The following is a 20,256-nucleotide window of genomic DNA, read 5'->3' as shown; positions in this document are numbered from 1 at the left end:
TTCATCAAGCGATAGCTCAACGGCAAAAGCTGTGGCTCCACAAAATGAGCGTCACACGCCCGAACAGGGACTTGAACCCTGGACCCTCAGATTAAAAGTCTGATGCTCTACCGACTGAGCTATCCGGGCTCCACAACAGCAACTTACAAGTAGGCAAGGTTTGGGTTGTGGTCGGCGCAGACCTTTACAGTACACTAAAGTTTACCGTGAGATGGGGTTTTAAGCTTATGGTTGGTGTGGATGTTGCTAAAACACGACAGGTTACTTTGAGGTTGGGTTTATGGTTTTTGTAGGTGTAGACATCAGTACAACACAATAGTTTGGACTTCATGTCATGTAGGAGACATTAAATAGATCAATGATAACTGCAGAATGTCTTTCTGCTGTTGTGACAATGAATGGACACTCAATAATTGAAAAGATTCCTTCCATGCCTTAGAAGCGTGACTTGATCAGTACTTATCTACACAGCATGCTGGCATCAAAGATCCTATTTCTCTTATATCATATCCCTAGTCTTCCACACTTTAGGAAACGTAAACATTCATTCTGTTTTTTAACGGGACAATTTTTAACAGTGTAGGCACACTGATTGATGCAGTACACTGTTAAAAATTGTCCCGTTAAAAAACAGTAAAATACTGGCAGCTGCAGTTGCCAGCAATGTACTGTTATTTTACAGTATGTTGATGTAAAAATACATGGACTACATTGACTTACACAATACTCAAGTGAACTCATTCTGCTCACTGAAAGCAACTGCCTCAAATTGGCCAACTGCTGAATGAGTTTATGAAGTAATGTGCTATATATGCTTAGAAGCATAATCATAATGATAACTTATTTTAGTTAATTAGATAAGTTCGTTTTAATTCCAATGTCTTATTTTTCACAACAGCACACATACATGTAAATCTGGAATCACCAGAGAGATTCTGACTGCATCAGCAACTAAACAGCCGCTTTCTTTAAATAAAGAAACATACAGAATAACATCAGCAGTTCATTGTTCATCTTTAACTCATACACTGGCTCTACTCTCCTCCACAACGGTGACATACAGAAGAAATTAGCTTCAGGTTTTACAGTAAAATACTGTTTTTTCCTTGTTTTAACGGTAATCTACTGGCAGCTGTGGTTGCCAGCAATCTACTGTTTTTTTACAGTCTACTTCCGTAGTTTAAATTAACAGTATATTACTGTTAAAATACATTTTTACACTGTGTTTTTACCTCTCACACCTTTAACACTTTAAACCCCAGAGCAAATACTTCAGTTTTAATTGAAGTGTCCACACTACTGAGTGTTTAAGAAACATGTAGCAAAGCTGAAGTAAATTCATTAATTAACTGACTAATTAAATGATAATTGAGGATTAACAATGAATAAATGAAGAAATACTGAAGGGAAAAAACAAGAACAGAACATACAAAACTTTAGTCACAGCTTTATAATGAAATAACCTGAAGAACAACAAATGATTAAATCATTTAAATGATCAGCGGATGATTAAACAACTCTACAAACATCATCACCAGCTTCACTTATTACTTAATACATGTATTTTTGTATAACATTTACTAAAGTTCTTCTTGAGAAAAAGTTAAAGTTTTACGTCACCATCATGGAGAACAGAGTTTGCTTTAGTTGGGCTCTTAGCCCTGTCACTTTTAACTTTTATATATCTTGGCTGCTGCAATTGTTAAGAACTTTGTTTAAAAAGCTCCTTTGTTGTGACAAGCCAGCCTAAAACCTAAATAAGATCTGGTGATGTTCACGTTGCTATTAAATGGCAGAGTCTGTTCTAATTTAGTATAATAAAATTTACTGCTCCTATTCAATGTTAAATCTATTGTTTTACATTATATGTCTAAATATGGCAATGATTTCTGGAAGTTTTTAAGAATATCTTGGACAATAACACTGCTCTATGGTGTAAATCACACTCAAAGAGACATCAATAATCAGCATATGAACCTCAATAATGGTGACAACTAACAAAATTAACAGTTTAACTCACAAACAGGCAACTGAAAGTCTAAACATAAACAACAGCAGAATCAAACACAAATAAAGAAAACTGTTAGACCATCATACAACATTTATTTACACCGCAATGCATGCTGGGATATTTGTACCGTGCCACTCCCAGCATGCATTGCAGCATGAAACATTTGAATTGTTACCATTGTTGAGATACAAGGTCAGATTCATTAGGTCTGAGTGTGTATTTGTCATAATTGAACTGTTTTTGTATGTTATTTCTTAACTGTTAAGTAATTACGGAGGTATCTTTTCTGATTCCACTTCTCATTAATTAAATTAATACCTGCAATTAAGCATAAAATCTATTGCATGTGGCCCTTCTTCCAGATTTATACCAAAACATTTATCAGAACCAATTTCAGACAAATAGATTTCTCTATTTATTGACTTCCCAACTTTATTGCTATAATACAAGCACTTTGTTAACTCTTTATTATAGTAATTGGAGAGTCTGATTTAATAAGTTCAAGGGTGAAGAGCCCAACTAAACCAGCCCCATTACGGTGACACAAAAAACACCTTAATTTCTGTTGGATCTCAATGAGAATAGTATGGAAGTCAAATCAGTCAGTAATAAGTGTGTCTGCTGTTGTTTGTAGAGTTGTTTAATGATCCTCTGCTGAGACTGAAGGTGTTTTATTTTATTTTATTTAATGTTGTAACTCAAGTCACTGTTTGTGTTTCTTGTTTATTTTCTTCAGTAATTGTGATTATTAACAGCAGGTGTTCATCAGTGTCTGAATTCACTCATTAGTGTTCATTAAAACTGTCAGGTGAACTATATTAGTTAACTAGTGTATTAAATAGTGAACAAGGACACAAAGCGTGATTTCAAACACAGACTTCAAAACATCGAATCTGAACTCTGTTAGCTCACAGTTTTCTGCAGTTGGTTACTTTCTCGAAAACAAAAATGTTACCCAGAAAGCACTGTTTTTAACAGAATATTACTGTTTTAGTGAAAAAACATTATTTTACCGTAGAATCTGACCGTTTTTTAACAGCAATTTTTTACAGTGTATGCTGGATAAGTTGACAGTTCATTCCGCTGTGGTTACCCCAGATTAATAAAGGGACTAAGCAGAAAAGAAAATGAATGAATAAATTTAATAAGAGTTAAACTGATTTGTTAACATGTCTGTCAGGAGCTGATCTACCTTTTAATTAATTTTTTGCTTAATTTTTTTAACAGATAAATCAATACACTTTTTCTATGCTATTTGTGAGATTGTGTATGTTGTCAAACTAATGAAAATGTTTTCTCAATTTACTTTAACATTTTTGTGTTTGTTTATGTTTTTATAACTTGCAGCCATTGTTAAATTTAAGTGAAGTTTTTAAACTAATTTCGAGAGGAGCACGTGATATAATTGACAGCAGCTGGCCATCTATCTACACTCATTAGTTAGCCAATCAGATCCATCCTAACCCACTATAAGTAGCCTAGCTAGACATTACTCCCTTATCTTCGTTTTCCGAAGAAACAAACGACAGGTCCGCTCTGGCTCCTCCAAAAGTTACTCACGGACAAAATGGATCCTCCACATCTCCTACTATTCTTCAACTACAATACCACACCACCTTTAATACCATCATCAGCAACTACAAAAAATGACAAAAACAACAACAACAGCGACAGCGGCTGAGATCACAACAGCATCAGCGCAGCTACATACAAGAAAGAAAGCTCCGGGCTCCCTGAAACACCAGCCCCGTCTTAACAACAACCAGCCCAGCATGAAAGTCAGCTCGAGACCGAGGCTCCAACGAGAGGCCGTAGGCCTATCCACTCCAGCCAGATCACAATGCAATCCCCAGCTCCGCTACGTACCTTCTCCAGCATCATCATGTGTCACTCATATCCAACAACGACTGTCACTGAACTCCTCCAAACTCCTAGACGCCGGGACCATAATTCAAAGCCGCTGCATTAAACCCAAAACACTTGCGAATCCACGTCTTTACCGCCACCCCCAGGACATAACACGCTCCTGCCACACCCCCTATCCTAAACAGACATTAAACCCGCAATCTCTCCGCCTCCCCGGAGAATCAAGGAAAGGATTAAAAAGCAATATTGGATTTGGACATATTGCAGCAAACATAATTCTAAACACGGATAAAACCTATCTCCCGGACAATAAAGCAACTCTTGGGAATCCCACCTCACCTCTTCCATCCTGCAGCTCCCGATTCCAGTGCACACTCCAGTCCTCCTCTTTCAGCGATCCTTACCACCTACGCACCCAGCCCCTCTACCTTGCGTATCATTGCTTTTTCCCCCTCTCATTTTTACAAGCTCGCAGCTACTGCTGATTATTTTCTATTATAAAATAGAAATTACTTGTCGACTTTTGTCAATATGTTTATGCTTTTACTGAATTACGTTTGTAACTGACCTAATTTTCTGAATTTCTCATGCCAGGTTTCGTCTACTGAAGCACAGCCGATCTCGGCGCTCCCTTCCCACAACCTCACTAGCCGTCCACCAACGCTACACCAGAAATCACAGAGCAATTCCCTGTTAAGCACATCCATACCAGCCCTACTGAAATGGACATTAGAACGTTTCTAAAAACGTCTAATAACGGCTCTTTCATCTCCTCATAATTCTGCCTTTTTCCGCTTTAACAGCATGATTCTGCCAGATGAATATGCTTAAATTATCACGTTATAAACCAAGCAATCTATCTAATCTAGACGGCTGCAGCGCTCGGTTGCAATCAACATTACACCCGCCACCCGATTTCTGGCAATCGGAGGTCACAATTACATTTCGTAGTCCGTTTAACATTCGGATGCAAAGTAGCCCACACATTTATGCTTAAAAACGATCCGCTGGATTTCGCCAATAACTACGGTGTTTGCACGTAATTCACCTACAAGTTCCCGTTTCTCTCTCCCTAATATCCCCTAGCTAAACTAGTGACCGGTTTTCTAATATTTGCATTCTCATTGCGGAAGAACCTCTGGTTTAAGCACTTCTATAGAATTCTTAAGCATCAATTTGGAGTGATAGAATTTCAAGCATTAATAAGCTACTTGAATAAATCGACAATCAGTCCCCTTTTATATTCTGGAAGAAAAATATCACGCTAAGCATAAACTGCTCTCCATCTAGAACATCAAACACACATGCGCATTATCCCGCAGGGATGCCTTTCGTCACTCACCTATTTCATCTCGCAGCAGCAATCTCCGGAATAGAAGAGAAATGATCTAAATCCGATCTTGGCCGTAACAAACTCTGCCTGAAGGGCGTCGCGCACCAGAGGCGCCGACGGCGCGGTGACGCGACGCACTTACGACAGAGAATAGTAGATTAATGCGCACCAGACTCAAGCATTCATACTTTATCAAATAAACTAATCAATTATACAAATAGCGCTCCGCGGCGCGGCAGAATACGAAGTGTCATGAATTGTGGCTGGGCACTACGGACAGCCGCATTGACTTCCTTATTATTTATTCCTTCCTGTGAAAGTCAATGGTTACAGGTTTTCAGCTTTCTTCAAAATGTTGTCTTTAGCGTTTAACACGGGAGTCACTAACCTCTGAAACTAAGAGCTACTTTCGGGCACCGATTAAACACTTCTCAAATAACAAATTGCTCAAATTACTTATAATTATAATTTAAGTTTTTGGTTATTTTTTAATAATGAATAATATTCATCCAGGTGTAGTCACTGATCATGTTATGATTCTCTCAAAGTTACCAACAATGATTTAACAGGGTAGGAAATACCCCGTAATTAATATATCAACGTGCAATACTATTTTATTTATCTTTGCAAATATTTACATTTTTAAATGATTACTTCTATATTAGAGAAAGCTTACTTGTAAGTGGTATTATGGTGAGCTATTTTAGAACAGGCCTGTGAGCAACACACGAGAGCCTCGTGAGCTATCTGGTGCCCATCGGTACCATATTTGGTGACTCCTGGTTTAACAGAAATGAAATTCATAAAGGTTCGTAACCATCAGGTAGCGCTTAAAGCATGCGACCTGCTTATGCTTCCTTCCTTAAGCGCTGGAATAGAAGCCATTCATTTATTAGCTATCCAATTTCATCCTCAGTATATCCTTACACAGATGCTGCCCCCTTCGTGGGGTATATTATCGGGGCCGCCAATGCGCTTCTAACTGGCAATAAAGTCAATACATTCTGAGAAAAAAAAAAAAAAAAAAAACTTCTGTACATGTTCCTAGTTGCATAGGAAATCGCTGACTCTCTTTTTGCTTTATTTTCAGAAACTGGTATCAGAAGCAGAGCCGCAGCTGACTCCATCTCTCCTTTTAAGATGATAATCCCATAACCACAGCATGCACAATTTGCGTCAGCATTCATTTATACATTTTAAGTTACCCCAGAACACCTCATCAGTTTCTCACTGCTCAACACATCCACACATTCCGTTCAATAACATTTTTGGTTTCATAACACCTTAAAGTCATAGGACTATTCAGGCTTCCCACCAGATTCATAATCCAGTCACTCATTCAGAATTGGAGCCACCACCACAGCAGCACACAAGGGCTATCGTAACAACACATACAAACACTAGGAAGGTGGTCTCCCGACGCCTTCAAATCTTATATCTGACTCAGCCACAGCCATCTCAGGGAAGCTCAGAGGACCCTCACCAGCAGACGCAGTAATCCCAGCGGCCAAGGGCATGGGCCTAGTCCAGGGAGAGAATACGACCCAACCATACCAGCTTCCCGAGGGCAGAGGAACTACCCAGTCTCCCAAGGGCGCGGGCATGACCCAGCCATCTAGCTTCCTTTCTTCCTTCCAGCTGATTTGCACTCAGCCTTCTCCCCCTTTTCACTCACCTAACTCCAGTAAGAGTTCTCTCCCTGCCCAGGCCCCCTTGTCACCCCCGCCCCCCTCCGGCCGCTGCCACAGAAGTTTTCACTGCCCCCCAACTTTTCTAACTTCTGTAGGACCCCGCCCCCCCCATGGCTCTGGCCCCCGCAGGGGCGTTACCCCGAGTTTCGATTCTCGCAGGAATCATCTCACTGCCCTGGCCCTAGCTTTTTATATTATGTCATTCCATAATGACATATAGTATAGCACTATTTATTTTTCTCTCTGTTTGATTTTATTTATATAAATTTATATCTATATGCACCCACGCATATAAATATGAATTTATATATAGTGCTGTCACCCTCACGCTCTGTTCCCACAGGAACACCCCCAGAGCACCTATACCGCCCGTCACCCTCCAGTAAGAAGTCTTCACCTCCCCCTCATCTTTCCCGACTCCTACTGGAGCAGCTAAATAGCTCACCCAACCCCGAGCTGTGACACGAGTCATGTCATCGACCCTCCCCGGCCCTAGCTTTTATTTATGTTTATTTTTGTTTATTTCTCACACTTATCTTTTATTTTTTAAATTTATTTATATATATGTATATATATATGCACCCACGCATATAAATATATATTTATATATAGTGCTGTCACCCTCAAGCTCTAACTCCCGCGGAGTTAATCCCGAGCACCGGACCCCCGCAGGGGTCATCGCCCAACTGCCATTTCCCCCTTCAGCTGGGGCTTCACCGACCATTCCTTTTCCCGACTCCAGCTGGAGATGGCACATACAGCTCTCTCTCCCGCAGGAGAGCCAAGAGCTTCGACTCTCGCAAGAGTCAGTAAAAACGCCCCCCCCAAGGCCCTAGATTACCCCATTATATATTTATATATCTATATGTTTCATATAAATATATAATTATATATAGTGCTGCCACCTCCCAGCTCAATCTCCGCAAGGAGTGTTCCTCGAGCAAATTACTCCTTTGGAGTCCCCGCCCCCCCTGCCCCCCTTCACCCCCCTCTCCAGCCGGAGTCCTTCACTCCCCTTCCCTTGTAATGACTCCAGCAGGATTCCCGCCCACCCCATGGCTCTGACCCCCGCAGGGGTCTCCCCGAGTCTCTACTCCAGCAGGAGTATTCACAGCCCAAGCCAACTCTGCTCGGGTTCCCGCAGGAACCTGTTTCACCCTTTGCTCCAAAGGAGCCCTCTTTACCTTTTCTTTTTCAAATAACTATATCCAGCAGCCGGATATAGCATTTCAAGCCTTTTGGGGAGTTTCTTCGAATACACGGCTGCTGTCCCAAGCTTCATGCATTTGGGGAGCTCTCGAGAACCACCTGATCTCGTACTCCCCTCACATGCTCTATGGACCTGGCGGGAGCCCTGGGCTCAACTATCTCCGAGCTCAGGGTTCTCTCCCGGGACAGCATGCCAAACCTGCTTACAGCTGTCAAGCAATATCTAAGTGTGAACTCTTGAAGTGAAGTTTTTAAACTAATTTCGAGAGGAGCACGTGATATAATTGACAGCAGCTGGCCACCTATCTACACTCATTAGTTAGCCAATCAGATCTATCCTAACCCACTATAAGTAGCCTAGCTAGACATTACTCCCTTATCTTCGTTTTCCGAAGAAACCCCCCATCCACCCCTTTCTCCTCCTTTTCTCCTTTACAAAAAGGGGAGCTCTCGAGAACCACCTGATCTCGTACTCCCCTCACATGCTCTATGGACCTGGCGGGAGCCCTGGGCTCAACTATCTCCGAGCTCAGGGTTCTCTCCCGGGACAGCATGCCAAACCTGCTTACAGCTGTCAAGCAATATCTAAGTGTGAACTCTTGAAATTATGTTAAATATTAAGTCAGCCAGCATAATGTATCAACTACTTCCTTCAGACACATGGTGTAAGTGACCTCTGGAGATTTAAATATCCATCTTCCAAACAATTAACTATTCACCAGTGCATCAAACCTATTCCAGGATTGAATAGGTTTTCCAGCAGTTATGTCCCTTAATGTCAGAAGTAGAGTATGGTAGTATTGTTATTTCGGACTATTGTCCAGTCTTACTAAAGCTATGTTTTTCAGGCTTTGTAATCCCCCAACGTACATGGCGGTTTAACTCAAGACTCTTGGCAGACGACGATTTCTTAAAATTTATTGATGCTCAAATTGATTTCTTCCTTAAGACAAAGGAATCCCCAGAGATAAGTTATAGCATCCTATGGGATACTAAGAAACATAAATACGAGGACAAATTTTAGATTAAGCTAGTGCAATTAAAATTTAAATAGTGAAAGTCAAAACAGCTTACAGAGATTATAAATAAAATTAATACAATTGATCAGCTACACTAAACGTCACCTTCCGAAGAGCTCCATAAGAAAAAAACTTCTTCTACAAGCAGAATATGACTCCCTGACAGATGAAAATGCAGAGGATCGCCACATAAGATCACGCCAGATTCATTTTGAACATGTGAAATAAGCTGGCAGGTTATTGTGTTACCAACTAAAACAATCCTCAGCAGATGGTTTTATAGCAGCAGTTAGTAAGGATGATGGCAGTATTATTACTGATCAACAGAGAATTAATGATCAATTAAAAAACTTCTATAAAACTCTTTACAGCTCTGAGGTAAACAAGATTGAATGTATTGAGAGCTTTTTTTATTATTTAGAATAACCATCCCTCTGTGATTTAGATTAGTTGGCATTAGAAGGAAATTTAACACCTTCTGTAATTAAAAATGCTATCAAAAAATTAAAAACCGGAAAAGCACCAGGCCCCAATGGCTTCCCGTCCGAGTTTTATAAGAAGTTTACTGCCAAGCTAACACCCCAGTTGTGCAAGGTATTCGCTGAAGCTCTTGTTTCGGAATCACTCTTTCCTTAGATGCCCATAAGGCATTTGATAGAATAGAGTAGATCTATTTTTTTACTGCGCTTAAAAAAATTGGTTTTGATCCTGGATTCTGTTCCTTGGTTAAAATTTTATATTCCAGGCCCCAAGCATCCATTCAAACAAATATTATTTCTAAAGGCTTTCCACTCTCTAGAAGAACGAGACAGGGCTACACTCTGTTCTTTGACATTGGCATCGAACCTCTTGCAACTGTATTAAGGAACTCAGATGGCTTGCAAGGAATTTTCAGAGAGGGACATAAACAAAAGCTCCTGCTATATGTGGATGATCTTCTTTTTCTGTCAAATCCAGAAACATGTATTCCAAAAGCTCTTACAATAATTTCAGAATTTGGAAATGTTTCTGGAGACAAAGTAAACCTAGCAAAGAGTCTCCTTTTCCCTATCAATGATAGAACACAGCAAATTTCCATTTTCAGTAAGTCCTGATAAATTTGTATAGTGAGTGTGACACGAAAATATAAGCATTTGTTTAATAATAATTTTAAAAATGCCCAAGGACGTTTTAGTGCTCAAGAACACCTTACAAACAGTAGGAGAACAAAAAAAGCAACAACCTTAAGAAAGTAGAGAAAATGGGAGACTAATAATACATAAAATAATGACAAAAGACACGAGAACAAGTAACAAGAAAGAAACTCATTCCTGTCTTTCAATGAGTGCTTATGTGCATTTAGGAGAACTAGGCAGCACACTCAGGGCTGCAAGATGGATTTAATTTAGTATTCTTCTTATTAAAATATCTGAATGAGGATCAAATGACTGAGTTGGTCTTTGAGAATAAAAATTAACCTTTTTGTTCTTGCAGATCTTCCTGTTTGACTGTGAATGTTTCTTCAATCTTCACATCTTCACTCTCCTCTTTAATAAACGCCATCTTTATAACAGTGTGGAGATCAGTCGCTTCAGCAGGAGTTTTTCTCTGTGTTTGGACACTATATCCTGTTTAAAATGAACAAAACAATAAAAACGTCCTGTTTAAAATAAATAAAACAATGAACAGAAACAAAATAACTTCTCTTCAACAGTTTCTTTATATGAGAGTCATTAACAAACAGAAATCAGATAAGTCTGATCAAGAAGAAACAATAGCCACTAATCAGCTGATTAAAACTAATACTCCATTTTTTATATATAGTGATGTATATTTATAGTGGAATGACATAGTGCTATTCAATCAATTAAACTTTCATTAAAACACTTATTACACACTTTTACTTTATTTAAGTATCTTCTTAATTGTTTTGTTTGTTTTATTTATCTTATTGTCTGTTTATAGAACTTTTTTGCACAAGACAAATTTCCTCTCTGGAACAAAAAGTTTATCCTATCTTTATTCAAAAAATAGACCTCATTACTGTAAGTTTTAGTAAATAGTACTACTTTGTATAAGGGTTAAAATAATATTGTCAACAGGTACATAATTTAGCACTGAATGAAAACACTGAAACTTTAATCAATCGCTTTATATAAGGCTAAACGCTTCAAAACAAACCTTTCTCCATTTGAATCACAGCGCGGGAGCGGCGCAGGCTTATGACGTCACAAGTCACGCCAAAATAAAAGTCTTTTTTTTTTTTTTTTTTTTTTTACTTTTTTGCCACTTACTTTTAGTCATAAGTCATGACTTATTATATATAGTTTTTCTCTGCGTTTGGACACTTTTAACAAATTAACAAAGCAATTAACAAAGCAATAAAAATGTCCTGTTTAAAATAAATAAAACTATGAACAGAAACAAAATAATTTCTCTTCAACAGTTTCTTTATATGAAAGTAATTAACAAAAAGAAATCCGGTAAGTCCAAGCAAGAAACAACAGCCACAAATGAGCTGATTAATACTAGTACTCCATTTCTTATATATAGTGATGTATACTTAGAATAAAGTGAAATTATGCTATTTAATAAAGTAAACCTTCATTAAGACACTTAATACAAGCATGTTGTTCAATAGTCCTCTTTACTTTGAGTAAAATAGTATTACTTTGTATAAAGGGTTAAAATGCGAGCATAACCGCTGAAAAAGAAGAAAAAGCTGTCAGTTAGAGCTAATTCATCAAAATAAGCTATATTAAAATACAGCATGCATGTTAATACAGGCAGAATGTGAACAAACTCAAGGTACGGCTAATATGTGCTTGCTTTTTAATGCATTTAAAAAGATTTGCGGCCATTTTATAGGCTACAGGCTATGGTGTATAACAATGTTTTTTTTTTTTGTATGGTAAAGGACAATGCACATTGATTTGAAATTTTTTATTGCATTTTTATGTCCTGTAAATAATAAAAGTTGAATCAGATTAATAAAATCGAATCTGAATACCTGCAAACGGGGCCACAGTTACTTTTTTTTTTCACTGACTGGCATGACTGGCAAACGCGTCAGAAAAAAAACTGCTGAATCTCTGCAAATATTTGGTTAACTTATAAAACAAATGTATGGTTTAGTGATGTTAGTAATGCATAGAAAAATGCAAAGCAGAATTATTAAAGTTATTATTTCATTGATCTGAACATAACCATTTATAATATAATTACTAACCCGTCGTCTAAAATATTAAAATAATAAAATAGTCTATTATTTTATTCGTGGCTAGAGCTTGATTAAATTGATTAACAAGCCATGTGCTTTTGTTTGTTTGTTCTCGGTACTGGGTATACGCAAAACATTTTCTAAAATGTCAAGCAGCATTTGTCTATAGCTTTAATTAATTCAAAATATTAAAAATAACAATAATAAAATTATAAAAATACAAAGATAAATAGAGCAGCATTTTGCTAATTATAATAGTCCTTTATATTTATATACATGTGTTTTTGCATATTCATTATTTCACTTGATGCATTAGTTATTTAATGTTTGAATACTGAAATAAAAAGACATCGTTTAAAAGGTTATTTCACCATCAAAATGTAGCCTGTTATATGTATCATTAACGTTTTATATAAAACTGCTGTGCAGTGTAAATGGGACCTTAATACAGTTTAAAGCGAAGTTGTCTGTAAGGATGATGGGCATGGCATGTCTATTGTCGTGGCTCGCGTTGTGAATATTAGAAAATAACTGTCGGGTGAAGGCTTTATGGTCGTGCGGAATTGTCTGCTGCTGTCATGGCTAAGCAGGCAACACCCTATTCAGCTAGGCTATGTTCGGTGTTTTTATGTACAAATTCGTTTTGGCGAACAAGTAGTTCAGTCCAGAAGTTGCTGTGCATAGAAACATTCATTTTCATAAGGCCCCATTTGCGGTTTGGTTTTAAAACGCATAGGTTTTGCTACGGTTACGCCATCCGTCCTCGGGAGTTTTGGATTTTGTGTAACCATGTTTGTGGAAAACACTTGAAGGTGGAGACATACCCCTTCCCCCATCTCATAACCAAAAGCTTGTCTTTCAGGTGTTAATGGGCATCGAGACCGAAGTCATGTCGCATTTCCACTGTTGGCCTATAGCTCGCAGCGCGTAACGCAAACCCAGCCCTGTTGACTGTTGGCATCGTGCATCCGTTAATAACTCGGTAGAAAATGTATTTTATAACATCCTCATTTAGACACAGTCAAACATTCAGCCCAAATGCACTGGAGAGACCTGAAACGTGTTCCCAAAAATGCTCTGTTTGCACGATTTGATTATTATCATCATATCCAAATACTTTATAAATAATATTCTAAACCTTCTCTGGTGTTTATTGTTTTTAGAAAATATCTAAAATCTTTTAAAAGAAAATATCTTGTAAAATAAAAGTTTGATTTGGCTTTAACGGTTTTATTTATGTATAAGCCTACCTAAACTGTTATAGCTTGCTTTTGCTTGTTTTATATTGGTTTATTTATTTAATGCGATTTTATTATATCCGATAATGTAATTCTTTAAATTATATTTCAATGTGGCTTAGGCTTATCAAGATATGACACTTGTTTTGAGTCTACAAAAGGTAATTTGTAAAGTTTTATGTCTTTCTGTTGTATTCATATGGTGTATTATCTGCAAAATAAATAACAAAAAGAAAGAAGCCGCTAGCAGCATCAACAGAGCTGTGAAGAGAGCGCTCTTTTGCTCGGTCTCTCACACACAACCTTTATGTCTGCTGTGTCTTTAATATGGTGTGTAGATTATTATGCGTTATTGAAACATTAAGGGGGACGCAGCAAAATCACTTATAAATTAAAATTGTATTATTCTATGCAACAGCCTTACATTTAAAACGGAAACATAAGGGCGATTATAAGCAAAAAGACCTCAGCCTATAAGTCTAGATGTTTTCTTTTCCTTTTTTATTTATTTGTTTATTTGTTTGGCGCATGTGTGCGATAGGAAAACTAGTGTAATTACGGCAAGCCATCTTTCCCAGACTCGGGGCAAATTCCTTTCACTCCGTCCCGAAGCCCCAGCTGGCCCTCCTGCCATCCACTGCGTAAAACATATGCTGGATAAGTTGACGGTTCATTCCGCTGTGGCGATCACAGACTAATAAAGGGACTAAACTGAAAAGAAAATGAATGAAGAATGAATGAATAAATTAATAATAATAAAATAAAAATAAGGTAATAATAAGCACAAATGCCGCGTAAGCGGCCTTTTTTTTTAGAGATGGTACATTTGAATTGCCTCTTCCCACTTCCCCCACCTCGAAATTGAAAGTTGCAAAGAGAACTATAGCTCATTTACACCTTGATGCCTTAGCCTCAAAAGCAAAGATCATAGCCCATTTACACATCAACACAGTGCAAGTTTAGCGGAAGAATGTCAAATCAGAATCACGCAGATGAAGCACACCAGCTACTACTATGAAACTATTAAAATTGTTTTGTCATAAATTAGCTTATTTGCAGCAGCTTTTTTTTCGCGCAACAAAAATGCGGCGTTGGGAAGCCGTCAATGAATAAAAACGGTCAATAGTGAAATCGGCTTTTCATTGTATCCCTATTACCTATTTCAGTGCAGTGAAGGCCTTTTATGGTGTCATCTCGATAGAATAGCCTAAGTTATAAATAATTTAAAGAACAAAGTTATAAAAACTCACATTACATAAATAAACAATTAAAAATATGTTTAGGTTGTCTTTATTTAATTGCCCTCGTGATGATGGTGTGCTTTATCATTATGTGCGTTTTACTTATAACTAACCTGATTCAAATGATGGATCTGCGACAGAGAAACTAGGGGTTTTGGGGGACATGCATCACTATATCCTTTTTTTCCCCAAACTGTGCATAGTTCAGCTGCAAGTTACTGTACGTCTTTTTTTGGAAAAGCACCCCATGTCCGCTAGTGCCGCGCGCCTCTTTCTCTGGGCAAAAAGGAGTTGATTTTTAAAATAATAAATATATAGATTAATTAAATTTTCAGCAAAAGAGACATTTATTTCATATTTCACTATGCATTTCATCTGAAATCTTTATAGCTTAATTAAACACATATTGTCAAAACCCACACATAGGCCTATTGTATGAAAATGAAAAGGGCATTTTTTGTTATTATTACACTACTATTTGTTATTTGTTGCCTAGGCTATTTTCACATTTGAGGTGCTTTATTGGCATGACAAGTAACTGTACATTAGTTTTGCCAAAGCAGTGCGCGTCTCACAAACAAGACAGTGCAAAAAGGGCAGTAGTGCAAACAAATATGAAAATAACATATAATAAAAAAATGATTAATAAATATAAAAATAGAATAAAAAAATAAAAATATAATAATAAAAATAAAAATAGATTTTTGATAACATTAAACAGGATAAAGGTAATAATAGTAGCCTATTATCAAAAGTAAGTCCACATAAAGAGTTCCAGTATTTGTGTGTTGGAGACAGGAGCTGGTGGAACACACAGCAGCACACACACTCCCCCAGTAAGATGGGTTCTGTTCGACAGGGACTCAAAGTTGTTTTGTATGTGTTGGATTATCGGGTAGAATTTCTCCCGGATCTCGGAGTATTTAGTGCACTCAGTTAGGATATGCAGCTCCGTCTCAATCAGCTGCTGAGGGCACAGCCGCTTCTCCACCAGCAGCCATGTTTTTTTTTGTGTTGCCCGTCTTTACGGCTAGCTGATGTCCGCTGCCCGCTTCTAACATGTTAGAAAATACTGCAAATCAAGCTGTCGGTATCTCCCCGCGGTTCAAATTGTTCGTTATTCGGAAAAAAAGAAGAATAAATATCAGCGCGCAGTAGTTGCTTTCTAGATTATTTTAGGCCTATATTCAGCTGTTTTAATCTTGCAATTCTGATAACTTTTAGAGATAATGTCTGTTTTTATCAACTTGTCTGTCATTTATTTCTCATTTGCTATTTATTTTATTAATTTGTTGATGTTAATATACTACATAGTCTTGTATATGCATATCTAAAATCCTTTGGCATTCAAATTTGCTTTGAACTTGAAAGAGAGAAAGAATCGGATTTGACCTGTCAGAGCACATTGCATATGCTTTTTTGAAATAACATTTATTTAACAAACATTTTAGCACATCGAAAGTAATTGAATTACCTGTCTTTTGATTAAAACCTTTATGCAAAAAAGATCAGAAAAAAAGGCAATATGCGACACATGACATGCATCGCTCTCATGCCACGTTTTAAGGATAAATTCGCTTTTAGGTGCTGTTTTGAATAAAATAAAACTATTAAAAAGCACATTAAAGAATACTCATAAAATAAAACATTCATAAAGGAGTTTCTTATGAAAAAACACCAATTGACGGGCTCTGCTTTCGGTTTTAAAAGAATCAAGCAGCTTTAAAAATATAATTTGCTGAAGAGAAATGACAGGGAAAAAAGATTAAACATATCGGGACTGTTAAAAGAACATTCCTCTTTGATATATTCTTTCGACTCCGACACATCAGCTAAGATTATGAACGACGGAGTGTCTCTCCTGCTTCAGTGGCGTGTCCAGCTGGTTATAAACGAGGAGGCGGAGAGCATGCGCTGCTTAGTTTCGACTCGATATATTTAATTAAAAACTAACAACGAGTTGCTTATAACGCTCAAAAAGTTAAACTCAAATGCACAACCCTTGTTGGTTGCACCTGCGGGATGCACAATGAACCTAACGCGCCATAATTTTAATTCTATATTCGTGAAGAATGAGCCAACCGCATATGCTTAGTCCTGTTGGTCGGGACTCTCTGCTTTATAACTTATTAGTTTATTACAATAATCACACTTAGCTTTGCCATCGTTCTTCACCACATATAGCCACTCAACACATCTTGCGGTCCATCTTTAATGTTTAGATTATTGAAGGTGCTATTGACGTTTTGAGAAAAAAATTAATAGTACTGAAACTAAATTATTAAAAATAAACTTGCGGGACTTAATTTATGTCCTGCGGCAACATTATTTTTATTACACTTTAAGTGATCTGCTTAAGGTAGGTCACGTTTATCAATGGTAAGTTTTAGCCTAAGTTTACATCAATAACATAATGTGCATTGTCCTTTACCATACAAAAAACAAAACAAAAAGAAAACATTATTATACACCAGTTGCCTGTAGCCTATAAAAAGGCCGCAAATATTTTTAAATGCATTAAAAGGCAAGCACATATCTTAGCCTTGATTTTGTTCACACTCTGCCTGTATTAACATAAATGCTGTATTTTAATATAGCCAATTTTGATTAATTAGCTTTAACTGACAGCCTTTTCTTCTTTTTCCGCGGTTATGCGGCATTACATTTCACACGCATATGCAAGGTGACTGAATATGAAATTAAAATACAAAACTTAATAAGCCATTAAGTAAAAACAAACAAAACAACAGTTATACTTTAAAGCAGAACATTGACGTTTTGAAACAAAAAAACGGAACTGAAACTAAATTATTAAAAATAAACCTGCCAGACTTAATTTATGTCCTATTTTCATTATTCTTTTATTTTCATTATTCGTTTATTATTATGTACTATAATTGAAACATAAAATGAGATCGTAAACATAATCAACAACGAAAATGTAAATAAAAACGTAAATTAAAAATATAAATGAACATGTCTAGTCTTAGTTCTATCAAAATAGCAAACTACATCTCTCTATATTTAGACTAAAAGACTGCTTTATTTATTTATTTATTTATTTATTTATTTAAGACTACTTATTTGTACTGAATGTTTGTGCTTTCATTTTAGTTGTCTTTCATTTCTTCAATTCTATTTTCCAAAACGAATCCTCTTTGCACTTAATAAGTTTACAATAAACCAGGTAAAAAAAAATTAAATGTAAGTTGAGGTGATCGCAAGTTCACAACTGTGAGGTGATGTGCTCTACCGGCAGGATAATCTATATTATTTTGCTGTTTTTCATATGCGCACGTTTAAGATTTGAGATTATAACATTGCCATGATAGTCAAAGAAATCAAAACATTATTTTCACCCCAACGCAATTTAATCGGGCACTGAAGGCTAATAACTTAATTCTTATATTTGCTTTTTGACTTCTCATCATGTATCTTTTCTACAGCCTAGTATAGTGTAAGAGCATGTCTATTACCAGAAAAAACTAAATTAAAATTATATTTTAATTGAACACATCACATCACATACAGTAAGCTACGCCTACAGAACAGTCTGTTTAGCATTGTGAAAAGGCAAAGCTGAATATCTGTGGTTAAAGTGCCACCCAGCGGTCAAATGCTGCTGGCGCATCAAGTACCGCCGTCGCCGCGGCATGAATGGCGGCACAAGGAACACATTGAAGTAGTAACATCTGTAAAACTGATTAATTTATATTTTCTATACATATTATATATTAATAATACACACACACATAAATATATAAAGTAAAAGGTTGGGAACCACTGATCTAGAGGAGCTTAACACATGAGCTGTTCCCACTTCTTTATGGTATATATCAGAAAGAGGAACGCTTGAGTTCTGCTGGAGACCTGCACATAGAGGAACACATGGACATCAGACTGCTGATCAATCTGGGCTGCGTTTCCCGATAACGATTGATCTTAGCACTTAAGAGCGTTTTCTACGAGTCATTTTGCGAACGTTCGTTATTGTTTCACGTGCGTTTCCCAAAAATGCACTTAACACAATTGCACGTAGCCCAGCTTTAAGTGCAACTTAGGAGTCGCTATCCGTTTGTTAAGTGCTGAAATGTCACGCTATAGAATGGCTCGTTATTGTTGCACATGTTATAGCAATCCATATAATTCTTCTTCTACTTGTGTGAATGTATATTCAACTCGAATAACATAAAAAAAAAATATTTTTGAGCCAGTTTAAAAACATAAATTAACTGGAAATGTCGTACTGTAAAAACACTGTCTTGCTCCAATCTCGCATAAAACTAATTCTAACAGTCCTTGCCGGAAATGACATCAGCATCATTTTCGATATTTATATGAAACCTTAATTAAGTAGAATTATTTATCAATTTCTTTATCAAAAATTGCTTATCTCACATCAAAATAAATAAATAAGTAAATAAATAAATAAATAAATAAGCTCTTACATTTATTTTTGAAAAGTTTAGCCTAATTATTAATTATTATTATTTGTATATTGAATTGTGTAATGTGTAGAAAATATAAATGAATAGAGATATACGTACAAATAAAATGAATAATGACTTTGAAGAGAAGTAAATTGTAGGTGCAATTTGCCGGTTGTCCAGCAGGTGCCCTCATAACTCTGTCTCCTTACGATGCACTTAAGGCTTTACGATTACTCCAGAGCACTCGTAGATCCACGAAGATTTTCAAGTGCTACTTAAGTTACGATGCTTTTGGGAAACAGACCGTAATATTAAGATCAGTCGTACGATCATTTCTACGAACTTCTTAGGCTTACGATGCTTTTGGGAAACGCAGCCCTGCACAGGAGACGCTGAAGAGGAGGAAGACAGATGATGAAGGAAAAGCTGAAATAAAATTATCATCAAGGGAAATATTAAGACAGAATGATGAGAAGTTTGGGATGAAGATAAGAAGAGAGTGATGTGAACTAGACTGAGGTGAGGACACACTAGACCAGGGGTGGCCAACCCTGTTCCAGGAGAGCCACCTTCCTGCTGATTTCAGTTGCAACCCATATCAAACACACCTGAACCAAATATAATTAGGACCTGAACACCATGTGATAATTACAGGCAGGTGTGTTTGATATGGGTTGCAACTGAAATCTGCAGGAAGGTAGCTCTCCAGGAACAGGGTTGGCCACCCCTGCACTAGACTAAACTCGACACTGACATTAATGGAGTTCTGGAACATGATTAATGTGAAGACTGTAGAGTTTTAGAGATCATGTTAGATTTGATGGAGGAAACACACAAGATTATCATCATCATCACAAGCAGAGTTGTGGAAGCTGCAGATGAGGATGAGGAGCTGAGGTAAATGCTGTACCTGTGCAGGTAACCATACACTGACAAATATCACACATATGATTTGTAAGGATCCAAAATATCAGACTATAAGAACTGTTATGGAATTTCATGAGACAAGATGCAATGTT

At 37.0% G+C, this 20,256-nt stretch overlaps 3 protein-coding genes and 1 non-coding gene across 4 annotated transcripts in view; all 4 read right to left on the bottom strand.

Annotated features, from left to right (window-relative positions):
- LOC137491478 (uncharacterized) overlaps nt 1-11,340 on the bottom strand; it is an 18,994-nt gene extending 7,654 nt beyond the window's left edge. The window contains exons 1-2 of the mRNA XM_073947921.1: nt 11,290-11,340; nt 10,587-10,736 (exon numbers count right to left, since the gene is read on the bottom strand). Of these exons, the coding sequence (XP_073804022.1) occupies nt 10,587-10,736; nt 11,290-11,299 (160 nt within the window). The 5' untranslated portion in view covers nt 11,300-11,340. The remainder of the gene's footprint in view (nt 1-10,586; nt 10,737-11,289) is intronic.
- LOC137491238 (uncharacterized) overlaps nt 1-20,256 on the bottom strand; it is a 1,025,816-nt gene that overhangs the window by 674,675 nt on the left and 330,885 nt on the right. The gene's annotated exons all lie outside the window — the stretch shown is intronic.
- The window catches only part of LOC101886704 (uncharacterized), an 847,011-nt gene that overhangs the window by 495,870 nt on the left and 330,885 nt on the right, over nt 1-20,256 (bottom strand). The window lies entirely within an intron of this gene.
- On the bottom strand, nt 57-129 carry trnak-uuu (transfer RNA lysine (anticodon UUU)). The gene has a single exon. It is a non-coding gene; the product is annotated as a tRNA-Lys (tRNA).

This window comes from Danio rerio, chromosome 4 (assembly GCF_049306965.1).
Source record: "Danio rerio strain Tuebingen ecotype United States chromosome 4, GRCz12tu, whole genome shotgun sequence".
NCBI classification, from domain to species: domain Eukaryota; kingdom Metazoa; phylum Chordata; class Actinopteri; order Cypriniformes; family Danionidae; genus Danio; species Danio rerio.
The sequence above is the reverse complement of the archived record's forward strand: the minus strand, read 5'-3'. Positions and strand labels throughout refer to the sequence as shown.